The sequence below is a fragment of the Ipomoea nil genome, unplaced genomic scaffold, assembly GCF_001879475.1.
Source record: "Ipomoea nil cultivar Tokyo-kokei standard unplaced genomic scaffold, Asagao_1.1 scaffold2151, whole genome shotgun sequence".
Lineage (NCBI taxonomy): Eukaryota > Viridiplantae > Streptophyta > Magnoliopsida > Solanales > Convolvulaceae > Ipomoea > Ipomoea nil.
In genome coordinates this window covers 238,336-259,094 of record NW_017618579.1, presented here as the reverse complement: position 1 = coordinate 259,094, position 20,759 = coordinate 238,336, and the positions used below count along the sequence as shown (strand labels likewise).

The window sequence follows — 20,759 nt, the reverse complement described above, 5'->3', positions numbered from 1 at the left end:
AGAACAACGGGAAGTTAAAAGACCAAATACCGAGTCAAAAGAATCACGGGGAATAAATCCCGAGCATCCACCATGATGTTCCCCGTGGGTGGACCCACGGGTAGGCTCCCACCCGTGGTTCCGCCCGCGGGTACATACCCACTGGCCATATGTTCCCCGCGGGTGGGTGGCGGGTGGAGCTCTACCCGTCGTTCTGCCCGCAGGTACGTACCTGTGCCCAAAATAATCCCTTCGAGGATTTTCAACTCCAAGCTCAAATTCAAGTCCAAAACATGCCAAAACTCACCAAATACAACAAAATGACTTGAATCAAAGGAATATCCAAGCAATGGCATACAAGAACCCTAAACACAAGCTCTAGATATGCATTTTCACAAGACAATGCATAAACACTCACATTTCATAGCAAATCACATGTAGAATCCAAGAAATCATCATATAGGTAAGCAAAATAGATTTTGTAGAGCATGGGTTACCTCTTGTAGACAAAAACCTTCACTTAACACTTCACCAAGCTTCTAATAAGGCTCACCTTCCAAACCCACTTCAAGAACACACCAAAAGATCATAAAGATTCCATCTTTAAGAAAAGACACCTAAGAAAACACTAAAAACACAAGATGAACATAGATCTTACCCTCCTAGATGCCCAAATGTATGAAAGGTAGAATCTTGGAGACAACTCTTGAAGATTTGACAAAGCTTTGACTTGGCTTGGAAGAAAAGCTATCTACCTTTTTAGAGAGAAGGTAGAGCTAGAATTTGGAATATGTAAGGAGAGAAATGAGGGTGTTCTACTATGTTAGCTTGCATGTCATGAATACCCTTACTAACATGAAGAGGTGTAAGGGAACAAGGGAACTCCTCTCAAAGCTCAAGGTACAACTTTGACTTTGGGGTTGACTACTCAATTACTAGTCCCCGACTTTTGAATTTTCAGGAATTTAAGGAATTAAATTACCAATTGGTTTAGGATTAATTACTTAATGAATCCCTTAATTGAATTTGGATTACGGGGTGTCACAGATGGGGTTATAATAGGGTATGCCTACACGAGTTCAAACCTTCATATACTCATATTGGGTTTTGATTTGCACACCCCTCCTACGTGGGAGAGAGAGCCTCTATGCTATACAAATCAAGAAGCTTTAGAAGAACTCTTGTACAAATAGTGGTGCAAATCCACTTCCCAAACCAATGTGGGACAAAAGCTACTCCCAAGCTTTTTCCCTTCACGTTTCCAACTCAAATTGGTCTACTTTGAGAATCAATATCTCATTCACCGATTATCTGTTTCGAGCGTACAATATATCAATCTTTTCGTCTCACTACAAAGAACCCGAATCCACTTTGAACCGACCCAAATCGAAACTGGACCACACTGATACTTTTACCACAAAATAGCCACTTAATATGCCATTTTAATATATTTTTTCCAGCATTAAATGTTCGTGGTTTCCTCCGATATAAATATTTCTAGACTTCCACTCTCAAACAAACTTAAATACTAAAAACAAACTTGTAAATTGTTTATCTTACCAAGTAATCATGATCCATGACTCCGCTATATAAGCATTGATAATTTAGTAGGTCAATATGTTATTCAACTATTATCTTTTAAGATATGCATTGCAATTTAAACACTCAATATAAATTGTGTTCATTAATAAAATTATTAATTTTACGACAGTTTAATGTATCTTTTTATATTTTAAAAATATTGTACAATTTTAAAACACATGCTTATCAACAAATTTAATCAGTATATTATTCATAAAGCCATCTCTCATTCAATTGTGCAACTTGTAAATAAATTTTCAATAATTGTAGCCTCGATTGTAATGCCAATATTAAATATGTAAAACTACTTGCCTGTCTAGCTCAGTTGGTAAAACGCAAAGCTCTTAACCTGGTGATCCTGGGTCCAAGCCCCAGGGGGGGCGAATGCACAATTACTCCACCATTTTGGTGGCATGCCGCTCCTACAAAATAAGGGAATAGACAACGTGAAGTGTGTGATCAGTGATGGGGTTATAATAGGGTATCCCAACTTGTCGAATTGTGGGACATTCCGTTGGTAAAACCCAATAATAATCCCCTACAAAATAAGGGAATAGCACCACAAGAATTGCGTGATTAGTGATGTGGTTATCGTACAAAATACGGGAATAGCACCATAAGAAGTGTTTGATTATAGTGATGGGGTTATAATAGGGTATCCCTACTTTTCCAATTGTTGAATATTTTTTTTGTAAAACCCAATAATAATCCAACAAAATAAGGGAATAGCACCACATGAATTGTGTGATTAGTGATGGGGTTAAATTAAGGTTTCCCTACACGAGTTCATACCTACTTAGACTCAGATTGGGATTTGATTTGCACCCCCTCCCACGCGGGAGATAGAGCCTCTATGCTTTAAAATTTAAGAAGCCTTAGAAGAGCTCTTGTATAAATAGTGGTGCAAATCCACTTCCCAAACGAATGTGGGACAAAAGCTACTCCCTAGCTATTTCCCTTCACTTTTCCAACTCAAATTCGTCTACTTGTAGAATCAATCTCTCATTCACAGATTTTCCGTTTTGAGCGTGCAATATATCAATCTCTTCATCTCACTACGTAGAACCCGAATCCACTTTGAACCGACCCAAATCGAAACTGGATCACACTGATACTTTTACCACAAAATAGCCACTTAATATGTCATTTTAATATTTTTTTTCCATCATTATATTTTTTTTCCAAATCGAAACATATTTTTTTCCAACTTAATTTGTAAAAACAAACTAATAAATTGTTTATCTTACTAAGTAATCATGATCCATGATTCCGCAATATAAGCATTGATAATTTAGTTGGTCAATATGTTATTCAACTATTATCTTTTAAGATATGCATCGCAATTTTAACTCTCAATATAAATTGTTTTCATTAATAAAATTATTAATTTTAGAACAGTTTAATGTGTCTTTTTGTATTTTGATAATATTGTATAATTTTAAAACACATGTTTATCAACAAATTTAATCAGTATATTATTCATAAAGCCATCTCTCATTCATTTGTGTAACTTGTAAATAAATTTTCAATAATTGTAGCCTCGATTGTAATACCAATATTAAATATGAACAAATACTTGCCTGTCTAGCTCAGTTGGTAGAGCGCAAGACTCTTAACCTTGTGGTCCTGGGTTTGAGCCCCAGGGAGGGCGAATGCACAATTACTCCACCATTTTGGTGGCATGCCGCTCCTACGAAATAAGGGAATAGACCACGTGAAGTGTGTGATTAGTGATGGGGTTATAATAGGGTTATCCCTACTTGTCCAATTGTGGGACATTTCGTTGTTAAAACCTAATAATAATCCCCTACAAAATAAAGGAATGACTACTTTTCCAATTGATGGATATTTCGTTGCTAAAACCCAATAATAATCCTACAAAATAAGGGAATAGCACCACATGAATTGTGTGATTAGTGATGGGGTTATACTAATTATCCCTACACGAGTTCAGACCTTCTTAGACTCAGATTGGGATTTGATTTGCATCCCCCTCCAACGCGGGAGACAGAGCCTCTATTTTTTATTTTTTTTTTGGTGAAAGAGACAGAGCCTCTATGCTATAGAATTCAAAAAGCCTTAGAAGAGCTCTTGTATAAATAGTGGTGCAAATCCACTACCAAAACCAATGTGGGACAAAAGCTACTCCCAAGCTTTTTCCCTTCACTTTTCCAACTCAAATTTGTCTACTTGTAGAATCAATATCTCATTCACCGATTATTCGTTTTGAGCTACAATATATCAATCTCTTCTTCTCACTACGTAGAAACCGAATCCACTTTGAACCGACCCAAATCGAAACTGGACCACACAGATACTTTTACCACAAAATAGCCACTTAATATGCCATTTTAATATTTTTTTTCCAGCATTATATGTTCGGCGGTTTCCTCCGATATAAATATTTCTAGACTTCCACTCTCAAACAAACTTAAATACTAAAAACAAACTAATAAATTGTTTATCTTAATCATGATCCATGACTCTGCAATATAAGCATTGATAATTTAGTAGGTCAATAAGTTATTCAACTATTATCTTTTAAGATATGCATCGCAATTTAAACACTCAATATAAATTGTTTTCATTAATAAAATTATTAATTTTACAATAGTTTAATGTGTCTTTTTGTATTTTAAAAATATTGAATTATTTTAAAACAAATGTTTATCAACAAATTTAATCAGTATATTATTCATAAAGCCATCTCTCATTCAATTGTGTAACTTGTAAATTAATTTTCAATAATTGTAGCCTCGATTGTAATACCAATATTAAATATGAACAACTACTTGCCCGTCTAGCTCAGTTGGTAGAGCGCAAGGCTCTTAACCTTGTGGTCCTCGGTTTGAGCCCCAGGGTGGGTGAATGCACAATTACTCCACAATTTTGGTGTCATGCCGCTCCTAAAAAATAAGGGAATAGACCATGTGAAGTGTGTGATCAGTGATGGGGTTATAATAGGGTATCCCAACTTGTCGAATTGTGGGACATTTCGTTGGTAAAACCCAATAGTAATCCCCTACAAAATAAGGGAATAGCACCACAAGAAGTGTTTGATTAGTGATGGGGTTACAATAGGGTATCCCTACTTTTCCAATTGTTGAATATTTTGTTGGAAAAACCCAATAATAATCCAACAAAATAAGGGAATAGCACCATATGAATTATGAATTGTGTGATTAGTGATGGGGTTAAATTAATGTATCCCAACACGAGTTCAGACCTTCTTAGACTCAGATTGAGATTTGATTTGCACACCCCTCCAACACGGGAGATAGAGCCTCTATGCTTTACAATTTAAGATGCCTTAGAAGAGCTCTTGTATAAATAGTGGTGCAAATCCACTTCCCAAACGAATGTGGGACAAAAGCTACTCCCTAGCTTTTGCCCTTCACTTTTCCAACTCAAATTGGTCTACTTGTAGAATCAATATCTCATTCACTGATTATCCGTTTTGAGCGTACAATATATCAATCTCTTCGTCTCACTTCGTAGAACTCGAATCCACTTTGAACCGACCCAAACCGAAACTGGACCACACTGATACTTGTACCACAAAATACCCACTTAATATGCCATTTTAATATATTTTTCCAACAGTATATGTTCGTTGTTGTAACACCCCGAAATTTTAAAACTCTTCAATCTTATAATATGAAAGCAATTCTATTAAATAAATCCCAAATGGAGTAATTTAAACATAAGGTCTGGGGTGTTATGCCACATCTGAGCTGGAGAACTCAGATGCACAGGCTATTCTAACTATCTATCTTCAAATAATGTCATTACATCATCAAGGCACGCAGGCCGAAAGGAAAGACTAACTATCTAGGCCGAGGTCCCCTAGCGTGCTCCGGTAGCTAATCATCTGCGCCTTAAAGCCAAATATATCTGTTCAGCGAATGATGCTGGTAACCCACTCTAACGCGTTAAAATACAATATAGGTAAATATATATATACATAGATATAGGAAAACCATTTTGAAGCAGGAAGATATATACTTAGGAAACTCTAGATTTAAAACCAGGATTAGACTCGACAGATAGGGATAAGCACATTCATCAATTATAATCAGTTATATAGAGACAACATCATATATATATATATATATATATATATATATATATATATATATATATATATATATATATATATATATATATATGTGTGTGTGTGTGTGTGTGTGTGTGTGTGTATCTAAGGTCACAGTTTACTTTCATGTCATTCACATCATCGTTCAATCAATATCTTTGTCACATAAGCATACTTCGATGGCGCCACGGGACCAATCGCATGCCCCAAACATGAGGGTTAGCGCATATAGCGCTAACACGGCCCCGCAGTACCCTACCTCATACCGCAGCATGAAGGAATTGACCGCAGCCAATTTGTATAGACCGTCGATGGATTCAACGGCGGACCCCAGTCTTACACACCGCTGACACGTTCAGTCGGTGGACTGTGATCCTCTTTTGGGGACTACGATCCTACACACCGCTGGCGAGCTCAGTCGGTGGGTCGTAGCTGATCATAGCCCTACACACCGCTGAGGGATTCAGTCGGTGGACTATGATCTTTGGTGACTACGACCCTACACACCGCTGTCAAGCTCAGTCGATGGACCGCAGTCGACCATAGCCTTACACACCGCTGACGATCTCAGTCGGTGGACTATGGCCTTCCTCGTGGCTTGTAGCCCTACACACCGCTGACGCGTTCAGTCGGTGGACTACAGCACACGAGGCCCACTTGGTGAACTGTAGCTGTGACACCCCAAAAATCCACATTTCAATCCATGAATTAATTGAGTAATTAATTATATACCTTTTGAGGAATTGATTCCTAAAATCCTAATTTTTAATATTCAAGGACTAGAATTTGACTAGTCAACCTTTAAGTTGTGTTGTACCTTGTGCTTTGAGGGGAGTTCCCTTGTTCCTTACACTTTCTAAGGGTTAGTAAGGGTATTCTTGTCTTTTCACCAAGAGTTAGTATTGTAACCTAACCTAGAAGACTTCCTCATTTCATTCCTTACAATTCCTAGAAAAGTATCTCCACCTTCTCTCTAGAAAAGAAGTGTAGCTTATTCTCCAAGCCAAGTTGAGACCCTTGTCAAGATTCCAAGATTTGCTTCCAAGATTCAACCTTTCACCTATTTGGGCATCTAGGAGGGTAAGATCTAAGTTCATCTTGTGTTTTTGGTTCCATCTTAGTTGTCTTTTTCTTAAAGGTAGGATCTTTATGACCTTTTGGTTTAATCTTGAAGTGGGTTTGGAAAGTGAGCCTAGTGGAGAGCTTGTTGTGGTGTAAAGTGAAGTCTTTTGGTCTTCATGAGGTAACCCATTGTAACACCCCGTGTTACGGCCCCTAAAACCATTTAATCAATTAATCAGTAACCCAAGAGAAAGAATAAATTATAATTAATTAGGGAAAAAGGCCCACCATAGTCCATGGGCCCTCATGTATAAACCCCAACCCCTAAACCCAACCCTTAGTTCCAAAAGGAATAGAATTAGCAAGCCTATAATATTAGTTCCTTATTGGGACTCCTAAATGGATAAATAGAGGACTTAAGAGGCACCTAGAATCCCCCCACAAGATTAACGCCCCACCACCCCAGAAAGAGCTCCAAGAATCCCCTTAGGAGAAATCAAGAAAGCAAGGAAGCTTAAAGAAAGATCCTTCATAGCCAAGGGATTAATTAAGGCTAAGAGGTAACCCATGTCTCAACAAAACCTATTTTCATAGCTATGATTTCCCCTTAGGGTTTCCCCCGTATGATTGTGAATGGCGAATTCCTATAATTATTATTGATGTTGATTTAATGATCCCATGGGGAATCTTGATAAACTTGATATTGGGAGTTTCTTGATAATTGGGATGTTCTTGATGATTAATTGGGATTCTTGATGATGATGTGTTGTTCTTGATGATTATGATGTTCTTGATGATTAATTGCTATCCTTGATGATTATGTGTTGTTCCTACCGAATCTTGCAATTAGAAGATGAATCGTATTCTTGTTTGATATAAAAGTGATTAGAACCCTAGGTTGCACCGTATGCTTTGATTCTTGGTTTATCGGGTGGGAAATCGCATGTTTGGGTGTTGATTATGATTAGAAAAGCATGATAGGTTATGTGTCGTTCGTCTATCGTATTTGATCCGTTAATTGTCTATGTGTTGTCGTTAGTTACGTTGAAAAGTGTCTAAGCATGGTTTCGGGTTCCACAACGGTTCCCGGGGCGAAAAGTGATGGAAAGAGTCAGTGGGGGGTAGGTGGGGGGGTAGGGGACCCGCCACCTACCCGCGGCAAACTCGGGTAGCTCCGGCAGCGGGCAGCCGGCGGGCGGGCAGCTGCCCGCCGGGCACCCGCTGCCCGGAATAGTGACAGCCGGCGGGCAGCCGGCGGGAGGACCCCCACCCACCGGCTACCCGCTGGAATCTCACCCCACCCGGGACCTCGGCTTCCCCGTTTGATGTTTCCCCGATCCCCGTGGTGTCCCAACGGACCCCGCTTTGTCGTGCCTATGTCTAGTTTGATGTTTCGGGTACCATTCGTAGGTTTATGAGTCTATTATATTGCATGCTAGTTGAATTGGTATCCCGTTGACCTAGATGGAAGAAGTATGAACCCCTTAGGACTATTCTTAGTATGTGATGGATCACGCATAGGTTTGTTATACGCTTTATCCCCCTTCCCGATGTGTAACGTGGGTTGTATGTGCTTGCTATGTGTTATGTGTGTGTGCTACCCCAATTCGGTTGCGATCGGATTGGTTATCCTGAGCTGCGGTTCAGAAGCTGGCTGCAGTCAGATTGGTATTCCTGGCTGCGGTCAGATGACATTCTCTTGGGCTGCGGTCCACCGTTTGGTTGCGATCAAACGTTTCTATACGAGCTGCGGTTCGTCCTTTATCCTGGCTGCGGTCAGATGACACTCTCTTGGGCTGCGGTCCACTGTTTGGTTGCGATCAAACATTATGATGAGCTGCGGTTCATCGGTCGGTTGCGATCGACCTCCCCGTGTTGCGATACGGGGCATGGTGCTGCGGGGCTGTGTCAGAGCTATATGCGCTGACCCTCATGTATGGGCATGCGATCAGTCCCGTGGCGCCAACAATGTGCGTTATGTGTGTGATATGGACGAGTTGTGACTATAAGTGCCTTGGGATGTGACTATGGGTTTCGTATCGGGGTTTGTTTATGATGGGATTATGATTACCGTTTATGCCTTGTCGTAACTGCTTTATCTATTGTGAAATGCTTATGCTTGCTATGTCTACTGCTGGTGTCTAGCCTTAACTGTTGAGTCATTCCCGGTTTTTAAAGCTAGAGTTCGTAGGATATATCTTCATGCTCAAAATGGTTTTCGTATATCTATATATATTGCTATATGTATTGTATTTCAACGCGCTGGAGTGGGTTACCAGCATCTCTCGCTGAACAGATATATTTGGCTTTCAGGCACAGAGGATTAGAGCACTGGAGCGCGCTAGAACTGGAGCGTAGAAGTAGTATAGTTTCCCTTTCGGCCTGCGTGCCATGTTATGCATTTATATTTCGGAGGATAGTAGTTAGACAGCCTGTGCACCTGGGTTCTCTAGCCCAGGTGTGGCATAGCACCCCGTACACTTATGTTACGCTTTGGGATTTAATGAGATGTTACCTTTATTATATGAGTTTTAATTGTCTTGAAAATCTGGGGTGTTACACCCATGCTCTACAAAACCTATTTTGCTTACCTATATGTGATTTCTTGGATTCTACATGTGTTTTGCTATGAAATGTGAGAGTTTATGCATTTGTCTTGTGATATTGCATATCTAGAGCTTGTGTTTAGGGTTCCTTTGTGCCATTGCTTGGCATTTTACATGGTTCAAGTCATTTTGTTGTATTGGGTGAGATTTGGCATGTTTTGGACTTGAATTTGTGTTTGGAGAAGAAAATCCCCGAAGGGATTTGTTGTGGAACAGGGATGTTCCCGCGGGCGGAACGGCGGGCGGGGCACCACCCACCGGCCTACCCGCGGGTACATAGGCCTGTGGGGATGTGTTCCCGCGGGCGGGACCACAGGTGGGGCACTACCCGTGGGTCCACCCGCGGGGAACACGGTGGTGTTCGTTCGGGATTTGTTCCCTGTTATTTGTTTGTCTCGGTATTTGGTCTTTTGGATTCCCGTTGTTCTATTGTGGAACTATTTGAGTGTCTTCTTGATGTTTCGTACGTCTAGAACTATATGGTAGGTATCCATGTAGGACTTTGGTGTCTTGAATCGTGCTAAGTGTTCAACATTGTGTTTCGTTGGACCAAGAGGTGTCTTGTGTGTTCCTCGGAACTATCTTGAGTTTCCCCGTTGATAAGCATGCTAGTTTGTTGTCTTAATGCTAGCGTGTGTGTTGTTTGTACCGTCCGATTGGTTGATGATAACTTGTGTTATCCATCGATGTTATCGTTGGGCTGTGACCCGTTCCTTGATTGAGTATGTTTCATACCTTCGTTGTGATCCGTTGTTTGACTCGTGTTGAGTTGTGGTGCGTGTGTGGCTCTACCTGGATTGCACGATTAGTGGTATAGGACACTAGTCACCAAGGTATTGCAGCGGTCCTCGTGGTGGCCGTGACGTGATTATGGAGTTGTGGCCTGAGTGATGGGTCCACGTTTTTGGGGGATAACATGTGTTATCCGGGCATGTGTTGCCGTGATTTGTGGTTTTCGTTGGTGGTTGTTGGTGGGGGACGACGGTCCCGGGGGAATAAGGTTGGACTAAGAAGTACAGGGGTCCTGGAGGTAATGGTTGGAAAGAAGATACAAGGTTGGGGGTAGCCATAAGGTTGGAACAGGGCATAAGGAAGGCATACCAACTCGTGATGGGTGATGTTGCGAGGGCTTGTAAAGCCGGCGTTGTGTGATCTTCTCTCGTGACGTGTGTAGTCACGGAGGCTTGTGTTGTTTTGGCATGTGTTGCCGTTGGGTGAGTCTTTATTCTTTGTGTTGTGGTTAACCTTTGTGGTTTGGGATGTGTTCCCGGTGTTATCCTTGTGAGTGGTGAGTCTTGTGCTGTCTATTGATCTTGGCTTTTGACTTATATACTTATGTATTCCGTTTCGAAAATGGTTTTATGACTTATATCTATCTATATATGATACTTAACGGTATTGGTGGGTTACCAGCATTATTCGCTGACCGGGCGTCGTTCCAATGTTTATCTTTGTATCTTTCAGGTGATGTTTAGACGAGAGCGATGTCTAGAGCCTGGTAGCTTAGCACCTTTATCCTTGCTTTTGTGGCCTGTGCGCCAATGTAGCTAGTTAGACTGATGTTTTGGGATAGATGTATACACTTGCAGATTGTTCGCCGTAGCGTTTACCGGGTTTGGTAGACATGGCATAACACCCCGTTGGATTTCTTTTTATCCAGTTTCAGTTTTATCTTCCGATGTGCTAGTTTTGTTGTTTAATCTGCATGTGTTAGGGCTTTTATTTGGGCCTTGTTTGGGGGGTGTTACAGCAGCCCTACACACCGCTGACGAACTCAGTTGGTGGACTGCAGCCTATGAGAACCAACTTGACCGCAGCCAAGACTCATGCACATATATCACGTAGCAAGCACATGCAATAAACAAGACTCTTTTATCCTACGAACGGTACCCGAAACATCAAACTAGACTTAGGCACGATAAACGAAGTCCGTCGGGACACCACGAGGGTCAGGGAACATCAAACGGGGAAGCCAAAATCCCAAGGTGGGAAAAATCCAGCGGGTGGCCGGCGGGTGGAGGACCACCCACCGGCTGCCCGCCTGCGACGAGCCTCCGGGCAGCGGGTGCCCGGCGAGCAGTCGTCTGCCCGCTGCCGGCGACGTCAATTCGGGCAGCGGGTATATGGCGGGTCCCCCTACCCCCCACTAACTCTTTTTCAATACTTAGGTCCCGGGATCTTTTATGGAACCCGAAATCATACTTAGACACTTTTAAACGCAAACGACGACACGACGTAGTCAAATAATGGATCAAAATCACGAATCACATTGAACACATCCTAACATGACTTCTAAACATAATCAACACCCGATCATACGAATTCCCACCCAAATATACCAAGAATATCACAATACGAAATTCACGATTCAACCTAGGGCTCTAATCATATTTAAATCACAAAATCATACCTTATCTTTAAAATCAAGAACATCAAGATTTATCAAGAACATCACACAATTATCAAGATTCTCCCATAATCATCAAGATTATCAAGATCAATACATAAAATCATCTCATCAATCATCAAGATCATATCATCATCATCATAAACGATTTATCAAGACACAAGCATAGAGAAGAAGCCAAGGAAGAAGATTATAACAAAGAAAATAGGTTTTGTTGAGACATGCGTTACCTCTTAGCCTTAATTAAATTCCTTGGCTATAAAGGGTATTTCTTTAAGATCTCTTCTTCTTGATTTCTCCTATGGGAATTCTTGGAAATTCTCGTGTGGTGAAAGTTATTGTGGTGTGAGTTCTAGGTGCCTCCTATGTCCTTATATATATCTAGGAGTCCTAATTAGGGTCTGAATGATATGGATTTACTAATTCTATTTCTTATAGGACTAAGGGTTTGGTTTAGGGATAAGGGTCCATGGCCCCGAGCGGTGCACTCGACCAGAAAATCGACCAAGGCCTGGCCTTTAGTTGCTGGTCGCGGTCGGTAGTCTATAGCGTATTGTGTCAACATTAACGTCCACTTGACTAAGCGTCCGGATGAGGAAGCGGTGCGGAGGACTGCTCCGATCGGTTGGTCTGTCAAAACACGTATGGCTTGTCCTTGGAAATAGGGAGTTAACTTCTTTGCCGCTGTATACAAGGCATAGATAACCTTTTCCAGTCAGGAGTACCGGAGCTTGGGACCATGGAGCGTGTGGCTCACATAGTAAACCAGTCGCTGCACCCCCTCCGGATCTGTCCGGCATAACACCGCACTGACAGCTCGATCGAATACGGCTAAGTAGACATCAAGCTCTTCTCCGGGCTCAGGTTTAGACAGCACGATTAGGGACATCAAATACTCCTTCAACTCATCAAAAACCGCTCGACATTCCTCATCCCACACAAATCCATTGACCTTACGTAGCACTTTAAAGAGGGGTAAAGCGCGCTCGGCCAACTTCGAGAGGAACCTACTCAAGGCTGCCAATCTCCTGGTCAATTGTTAGACCTCCCGGACAGTTGTGGGTGGTTGCATGTCGACGATTGCTTTAACTTTGGCGGGATTTGGCTCAATCCCCCTCTTCGTCATCATATATCCTAGGAATTTCCTGGTCTTAACAGCGAACGTGCACTTGGTCGGGTTCAAACATAGCTGGTATGTTCGCGTAATCTGAAAGCACTGTCGGAGATCCCGAGTGTGATCCGCTCGGTCCCGACTCTTCACCAGCATATCGTCAATATAAGCTTCCATGGTCCGGCCTAGCAGGTCCTCAAAGAGCATGTTGATCATGCGCTGATATGTCGCTCCGGCATTGCGTAGGCCGAACGGCATAACCCGGTAGCAATATAAACCATCGGGCGTGACGAACGCCGTTTTGTTCTCGTCTTCATGGTTCATCATGATCTGATGATAACCCTTGAAAGCATCCATGAAGCTCATAAGCTCGGCCCCGGCCGTTTCATCGACCATCTGATGAATGCTCGGTAGGGGGTAGGGATCCAACGGGCACGCTTTATTCAGATCGGTGAAGTCAATGCACATTCTCCGTCTTGACTGACTTAGGCCTAAGATGACGTTGTGGACGCAGTGAAGATTTACCACCACAAATTCCATCTCCGTCTTGACTGACTTAGGCGGAGTTCCTAGCTCGACCGGGAGGACGATTTTTCCTTCGGGGCGAATGGTAGCCCCGGTAAATCCCGACAAGGGTACACCGACCGGAATCAGCTCCCGTCGATCGAGTTTCAATTTCTCGAAAACGTCCAAATAAAGAACATTGACGCTACTCCCGGTATCCACCATCACCCTTTGTACGTCGACTCACATGATGTCGATCGTAACAACGAGCGCTTCCAGTCCAGTATCTCCGCTCTCAGGCTGGTCTTCAAGATAAAAGGTAATTGGCTCCATTTTCTGCCGCTTGCCAATCTCCCGGGAGTCGACGATCGCGATCGGGCAAGGGTTTCGAGCTTGGGAAGCATCTTCCAAGCCCCCGAATATAACATGAATAGTCGGCTTTGATGTTTGCCGACCACTCGACGGTGGATCGGGATCCCGCCGGTCCTGGTCCGATCGATCAGGATGATTAGAGCGTCTGTGATCTTTTTCTCTCGGCTGTTCTTTTATTCTCTTCTCGCTTCCCAACACACGTATCCAACTTTCCCAGTTGGAGCAGGTCCTCTAGCAACTGTTTCAAGTTTGTGCACTCCTCCGTGTCATGCCAGCACATCGATGATAAGCGCAATGTTTCGACTTATCCTTCCCATCTGGTCCAGGATGAATTAAACGAATGAGGTTGCAGGACTGGGCATATTGCATGACCTCCGCCGCCGATCGGTTTAATGCCGTGAAATCTCCCGGCCGGGCTCGGGGTCGGGGATGGTCTTCACCCGACCAATTGTCCGATCGACCGGAGGGTTTCCGGGAAGATCCGACCTCTTGGGAGCGTTTGACGGCATTTGCCTCTCCAGCATTGGCATAATCCGTCACTCTACGGAGCGCTTCTTCATAAGTTGCAGGCGGGTGGAGTATAAAATCCTGGTACAGATAGCCGGCTCGGAGAGAAATGTGTAGCATGTGAATGACTGTTAGGTCGTCCATGGGTTCGACCTCTCCCACTGCCGCCTTCCACTTAACTAAGAAATCGGTCAAGCTTTCTCCTTCTAGTTGCTTAGCCTTCTCAAGGTACATGTAAGGTTTCCGGATGACTTTGGAAGTTACGAACTTTCGAGTGAATTTTGTCGCCAAACTAGCGAAATCAGAAATGGACCCTGGTTGTAACGTTCTGAACCACTCGGCCGCCCGACCAGAAAGCGTCGAGTAAAAAACCCGGCACATCACAGCATCAGTTACACCCATCATAAGCATATTTCCATAATAAGTGTTGATGTGGACCTCCGGGTCTGTCCGGCCGTCATACTCTTTGTTTCCAGGGATTCGCAGGTCGAGGGGGTAAGGTTGAGCCATGATCTCCGCCGTGAAGGGTGTCCGAAATAATGAAGCGGTATGATCGGAAGGAGGCCTCAAGGCGTGCTCGTTCTGCCATCGGGTGAACTCTGCACGGAGGTCGTTCAACATTCCTCGGGTCTCGTCTTGCTCGACCGTACGAGCTGGCTCCCGAGCCCGGCGTCGTCGATGCGCTTGAGGCCCGCTATGTCTTGACGACCCTACCTGACTGGCCACTTGCATGGGAGAATCGACCGAACGCCTGTCTGGGTCCTGTGGTCCCAATCTTTGCCGCATTGCTGGTCGGAGTTGCTCGAACGCACTCGCTCGATTGGCTTCTAACTCTGGCTCTTCTACCGCCTGTGCATGTGTTTCCTGCCGTGGTTCCTCCATGACCTCGGCCCCCTACGATCCCAACCTTGAGCGAGCCGAGCGCCTAGTCCGGGGACCGGGCTGAAGCTCGGGCTCGGTCGACATGGCCGGTTGGTTCGGGGGAGCAGAAGCTGGAGCCGTGTACGCAGGCATGTAAGGCGGATAACCGGCCGGTGGATAATACATAGGTGTTCCGGGCCAACAACCATACTGAGGAGGTGGTACTGGATATGGGTAGTTTGTTGGGAACGGGTATTGTTGACCGGGCGTTGGATACATTGGCTGTATGTAATTGATCGGGTTGGGAGCCGCCGATCGAGGAGGTGAAAGATTCAGGTTCAGGTCAATTGTCTGACCCTGATGCTGTGTGTAGTTGTGGTCGGAGGAGCTAGTTTCCTCGTCCTCCGGTGCTTGATACATGAATGGATACATGGTGACGATTGGGATCTGATACGCGTCTACGACAACTTTTCGTACCGGGTCCCCACAGACGGCGCGAAAATGATAGTACTAATATCCACGTGTATGCGGTCAAAGTACTGAATGAGAACAAGTAATAATAATAGAAGGGGATTTTATTGATCAAAAGGTGACCTAATACAATCTAAATGGTTAACCCGAGGGCCGACTGACTGCTGTCGGGCTGCTCTGTAAATAACCTATTGATCGTCCAAAAAAATCCCACTCACTGTAGCCGCCGTGGGTATTTATAGGCTTTGGCCGGAGACAAACCTCCGGCCTACCGGCATGTAACCCACGTAACGTCCACTCGTCTTCACCCGGCAAGCCTTCTCTGTCAACGCATAGCATCGCCACGTGCCTCTCCCTAACATCTTTGTCTCTTTATAAAGTAAAGACACTATAACCGGGAAATAACATCGGTTGGGAAGTCCATCGATCGGGTCCGACCGCCTTGTCTGAACGACACCCGACCTAAAGATCCTGCCCAAACAATCAAGATGAGCCCAACTTATGTCGGTCGGGATATATCCTACCAATGCTAATAGTATATTTTGATGTTTAATATAACAATCAATTTAATATTGCTAAAAAAAATACATTTCAGAATAAATTTTAATTTCTTGATTAATGTTTAATTTTATCATTTTTAAAACATTATCAACAATAAAGTCACTTAAATTTTATCTGTGCATCGCATAGGGATAACGGATAAATACTAGTACTAGCAAATAGAGTTACTACTGCCCGCATCTATACGGCGTCGTTGTCACTGTGTCTGATTTTAAGTTTGTATCCTGGTAATTGGTAAACTGACAGTTGCTGAGTTACAGGTTCGGATCTCTCTGCGGATTCTCTCATTTTTTGTATTGCAACTTATTGTCAAAGTTCACCATCGCGATTAATCAATTACCGATTCTTCTTCCCCTCTTTGTTAATTTATTTTTATTTTTAAGGTTTGGGGATTCGAGGGGACGAAAGGAATGGCGACTACGGCGTGTTTTATGATTGTAAGCAGGAACGACATTCCCATCTACGAAGCCGAAGTTGGAACTGCACCTAAAGTATGAACTTTTTTTCCTATGCAGGATTTTGCATTTTTAATTCGAAATTTGATGCTTTGTGTTTGATTTGTAGAGTTCTGAATCACTATTATATAACCCGGATCGGTTTGAGAAAATGCATGATTGTTTGTTGAAAATGCTCTATGATCTGCACTATAGGAAAATAAAAAAGGAACACTTCAAATTCCTAGGCAATTACGTGATCACTGTAGTTGGTAATGTGGTTTAGAATCGAATTGGCTATGAAAATTACTGCAAGTGCAAAGTAAAGATATTCGTTTTATATCAAGTTTGATCTTTATTATGAAAGAAAAAAAATTAGTTGGTGTTTAGGGGGTAAGTAGTGGAGTACATTTGATCTAAAACGGCACCGGGTTTAAATTTTGATTTTGACAATAACACTATTCTCTTGTAGAATGAGATAAAAGTGAGGGTACAAGTGCTCTGATATACATTTTACTTCAAGTTAAAGTCATATCTTTGATTGGCTTCTATCCCTGTATTTGATAGTATTGTTTTCGGTTTTTTCATTACTGTCTGTGTTTGGGCGTCTTTCACATTAGTAAGGGTCCATATCTATCGCAGACATGTACTCTGAGCAAGTATTTTGTTACCTTATTTACTAAACAATTACATGTCAGAAAGAGGATGCTTCTCATCAGCACCAGTTCATATTACATGCCGCATTAGACATTGTGCAGGATCTGGCGTGGACTACCAGTGCAATGTGAGATTCCAATCCCCAGAATCTCTGTATATGTTGCATATGCGTTATATCATTTTAGAGTTTTTCTTATGCGTCCCTGACTTTATCTGAAAACACTCTTCTTCTCTACCTTTTTCATTTAGGTTCCTGAAGGCAATTGACCGGTTCAATGATTTGGCAGTTTCAGTATATGTCACTGCAGGTCATATCCTACATATCATCCAATTAACTGGATGGATGCAAAATATTGAATTTTGAACTTATGTACAGTAGCACATAAGCAAGGTGGTTTTATATTGCAAAATTTATTATCTTCATTAACCATGTAGATATTTGGGTAAAAGCCAGTAAACTTTTTATCTAAACATTATAGCTTCTAGTGTCTGGTAAAGTTCACTAGTAAGTATTATTTTTGTCCTTAAGCCAAACATCTGTTTTTTTAGTTTATTTTTCTTTGTTCCTACCTGTGCTGATAGTCACACCAATTTAATTCCTGTCCTGTCAACATAGTACATTTTATTCTCTAATCACATTTGCTATAAATAAAGCATATGTGCAATAATATGGATTTATCCTTGGACATCACTTTCTGTTTGCTGTTAGTGCCTTAATTTCTATCTTATAAGCTTCTTGGAAAATATTTCGTGTTTTCTTTGACTAATCAAGTATACATACACGACTGATGCTGCTTCACGATTCTCGCAATGATGATGGGATCAAAAGCTTCTTCCAAGAAGTTCATGAGCTTTATATAAAGGTATGTTCTTTCTGCTTCTCAAGAAGAATTTTCTTCTCTTCCATGTTTTTCTTCTGCATGTTAACCTGCATTATCCTATCTTTGCCCATGATAAGTTTCTGTTGTATCCAAACTTGATTGGACCTTGTTGTGAGACTCCACATCAGACTGATAGATCTACGCTGAAACTTCTTTTAAATGAAACAACTTTTATAGGTAGGTGTAGCCATGTAGCTAATAAAATAAATGCTAAGAATGTTGCCTGTCATTTTGGGAATATATTCCCATTTTGATGTTCAGAGGTCTTTTTAGGATTTTAATTGTTTGAAATTTTCTTTAGATATGGACAGGCTTACTAAAACACATGCATATAATATTCAAGGAGACAATTTTCAATTCTGAGCTACCCTGATTCAGAAGCATTTCGTATTTGAAACTTGTTTGGAAACGTTTCTGTGCTTTTTCTTAATAAAACAAAAGTTTTTGGAAAAATACCAGGCCATTTCTTAATTAGCTAAAAAATTGGAAATGCATTTCCAAAATCTGTTTTTTATTCTGGAAACACATTATATGCTCCAAATTTTAAAATATAGATTTCTTTGGTGATGATGAAAATTTGAAACACAAAAGTTAAAACCTAAAGTCCTACTCAACTACTCCTAAACATGTACCATTGACTCTGGACTCTCCAGTTTTACAAAAATTCTGAATTATTCAATCGTGACTTGGGCACACAGTAACTTTGATGAGGTACGCGGACTGGAGTCTGGAGTAGTTATTCCTTCATTCATTTAGGAGGAATGAATTATCTTCAAAACGCGTTGAGAACTTTAATTTCTATTCATGAAAATTTTCGTCTTCTATAAAGGAATATTTTTTAATAGAGAAAATTTCACTTTTGGTCCTATGAATATTGAGGTGTTGTTAATTGTAGTCCACGAGTTTCAAAACTATCAATTTAATACCGTAACTATGCAATTTTTCTCAATTTCAGTCACTCGGGCCAAATTGCCTGTGAAAAGTTGCCGGAAAATTTTAATAGGTAAAATAATGAGGGCAATTTAGTCATTTACATCATCTCTTCTCTTTCTTCTCCATCACTATTATTTTACCCATTAAAATTTTCCGGCAACTTTTTGCCGGTAATTTGGTCGGAGTGACTGGAATTGAGAAAAGTCGCATAGTTACAGTATTAAATTGATAGTTTTGAAACTCGTGGACTGCAATTAACAACACTCCAATAGTTATAGAACCAAAAGTGAAATTTTTCTTTTTGAATATTATGATGACAAATTGACAAATAAAAAGTTTGAAATGTTGTTAGAGATGACTTTGCCAGCATAGGATACATATAAAAGGCCTGGGAAAACACTCTGGTTTCCATTTCTCCTATAGATCCTCATTCTGCAACCTAGTTCTCATTATCAATCAAAGCATGTCTATGTATAAACTCTATTGACATTAATGATACATGTCAGCAACACTAACAAGGTTTGAACAGTTTATCTGAGTGTTAGTAACATGAACGGTTCTTGCTAGTTGCTACTGCACTGACTGATCTTTAAATTGGAATTTGCAGACTCTGCTTAATCCCCTCTACTTAACTGGATCTCGAATTACATCATCTCATTTTGATACAAAGGTTAGAGCTCTCGCCAGAAAGTACCTCTGAAGCACAAAAAACTGACTCTGCCTGAGGCGTCGATCTACAGCAGCATCATATATATGTACCAAGAAAATCTACACCCGGAGCTCTCTTTGCTGCAAAAGGGTATCTATCAATTTTTTTTTGAAGAGTTAATTCCACCAGAGGTCCCTTGTCTTTGGTGGCAATTCCAAATTTAGTCTCAGACTATCGTATTTGCCAATTAATATCCCTAGACTATTATTTTTTGGACATTTTTAGTCATTCTCATCACTTTTTATATTTTTAGTAAGGGCATTTTTGTCTCTTCATATTGTTTTAAAATTATTTTTCCGGTTTAATTGGTTTATAACTTTAGGTAACATCTTATTTTTAGTAATAATATTTTTCAACTGATTTTTAGTAAAGTCCTAAATTAATTAAATTGATTGAAACTAGAAAAATAACAAAATAAAAATATGAATAGACAATTGGTTTGGTCATTTTAAAAGAATATAGACTATATAGTATATACTTTTTTCATTATAGTGATGATATGGTATGTGCCATTGCTATTTATATTTATTGATTATTCGCTAATTAATCGGTGCTACAAGGATGAAGTACATAAATTTTAAATAATATAAGCAAAGGGTTAGCTACAACTAACATTATTCTTCCTTGTTTTGTACCATGAAATTCTTGATTTGCAATCATAAGTGTCAACTATGCATTAGATTGATAGATTCCACTTGTCTAAGCCAAAAAATAAAAACTTAGAAACCTATAATGTATATGACCTTGTATGGTATACGATTTTTTCGGTTAGTTTTTAATTTTTTCATCCACTTGGTTAAAGAGCAAATCTTGTTTGGCAATTTATTTGAACTTTAAACATAGATGAATTACATCAAACTCGCCGAATACGCTTCCAAAACCAAAATGTAACATAAATTATAGGTTTTTCTATAAAATGTAAAAATGTTTTAGTAATCAAAATTGTTTGATATAGAAATTGAAATTAAAATAAAAAATAATGTAAAATATTATTATAAAAAATGTAAAATTCTTTAAAATAAAAAAT

At 41.0% G+C, this 20,759-nt stretch overlaps 1 protein-coding gene across 2 annotated transcripts; it reads left to right on the top strand.

The window, feature by feature from the left end:
* The first annotated feature begins 14,033 nt into the window (after window positions 1-14,033).
* LOC109149072 (transport protein particle 20 kDa subunit-like) lies at window positions 14,034-19,978 on the top strand. 2 transcript variants are annotated; one of them, XM_019296718.1, is made up of 7 exons: window positions 14,034-14,038; window positions 16,373-16,378; window positions 16,502-16,609; window positions 17,251-17,336; window positions 17,459-17,520; window positions 17,987-18,072; window positions 19,631-19,978. In XM_019296718.1, the coding sequence occupies exons 3-7, from the start codon at window positions 16,529-16,531 to the stop codon at window positions 19,721-19,723; spliced, it is 408 nt and encodes a 135-aa protein (XP_019152263.1). In that variant the 5' UTR covers window positions 14,034-14,038; window positions 16,373-16,378; window positions 16,502-16,528; the 3' UTR covers window positions 19,724-19,978. The 2 variants fall into 2 exon arrangements, with proteins under 2 accessions (XP_019152263.1, XP_019152262.1); XM_019296717.1 differs by lacking the exons at window positions 14,034-14,038; window positions 16,373-16,378 and adding an exon at window positions 16,393-16,411.
* Window positions 19,979-20,759: the final 781 nt, after the last annotated feature.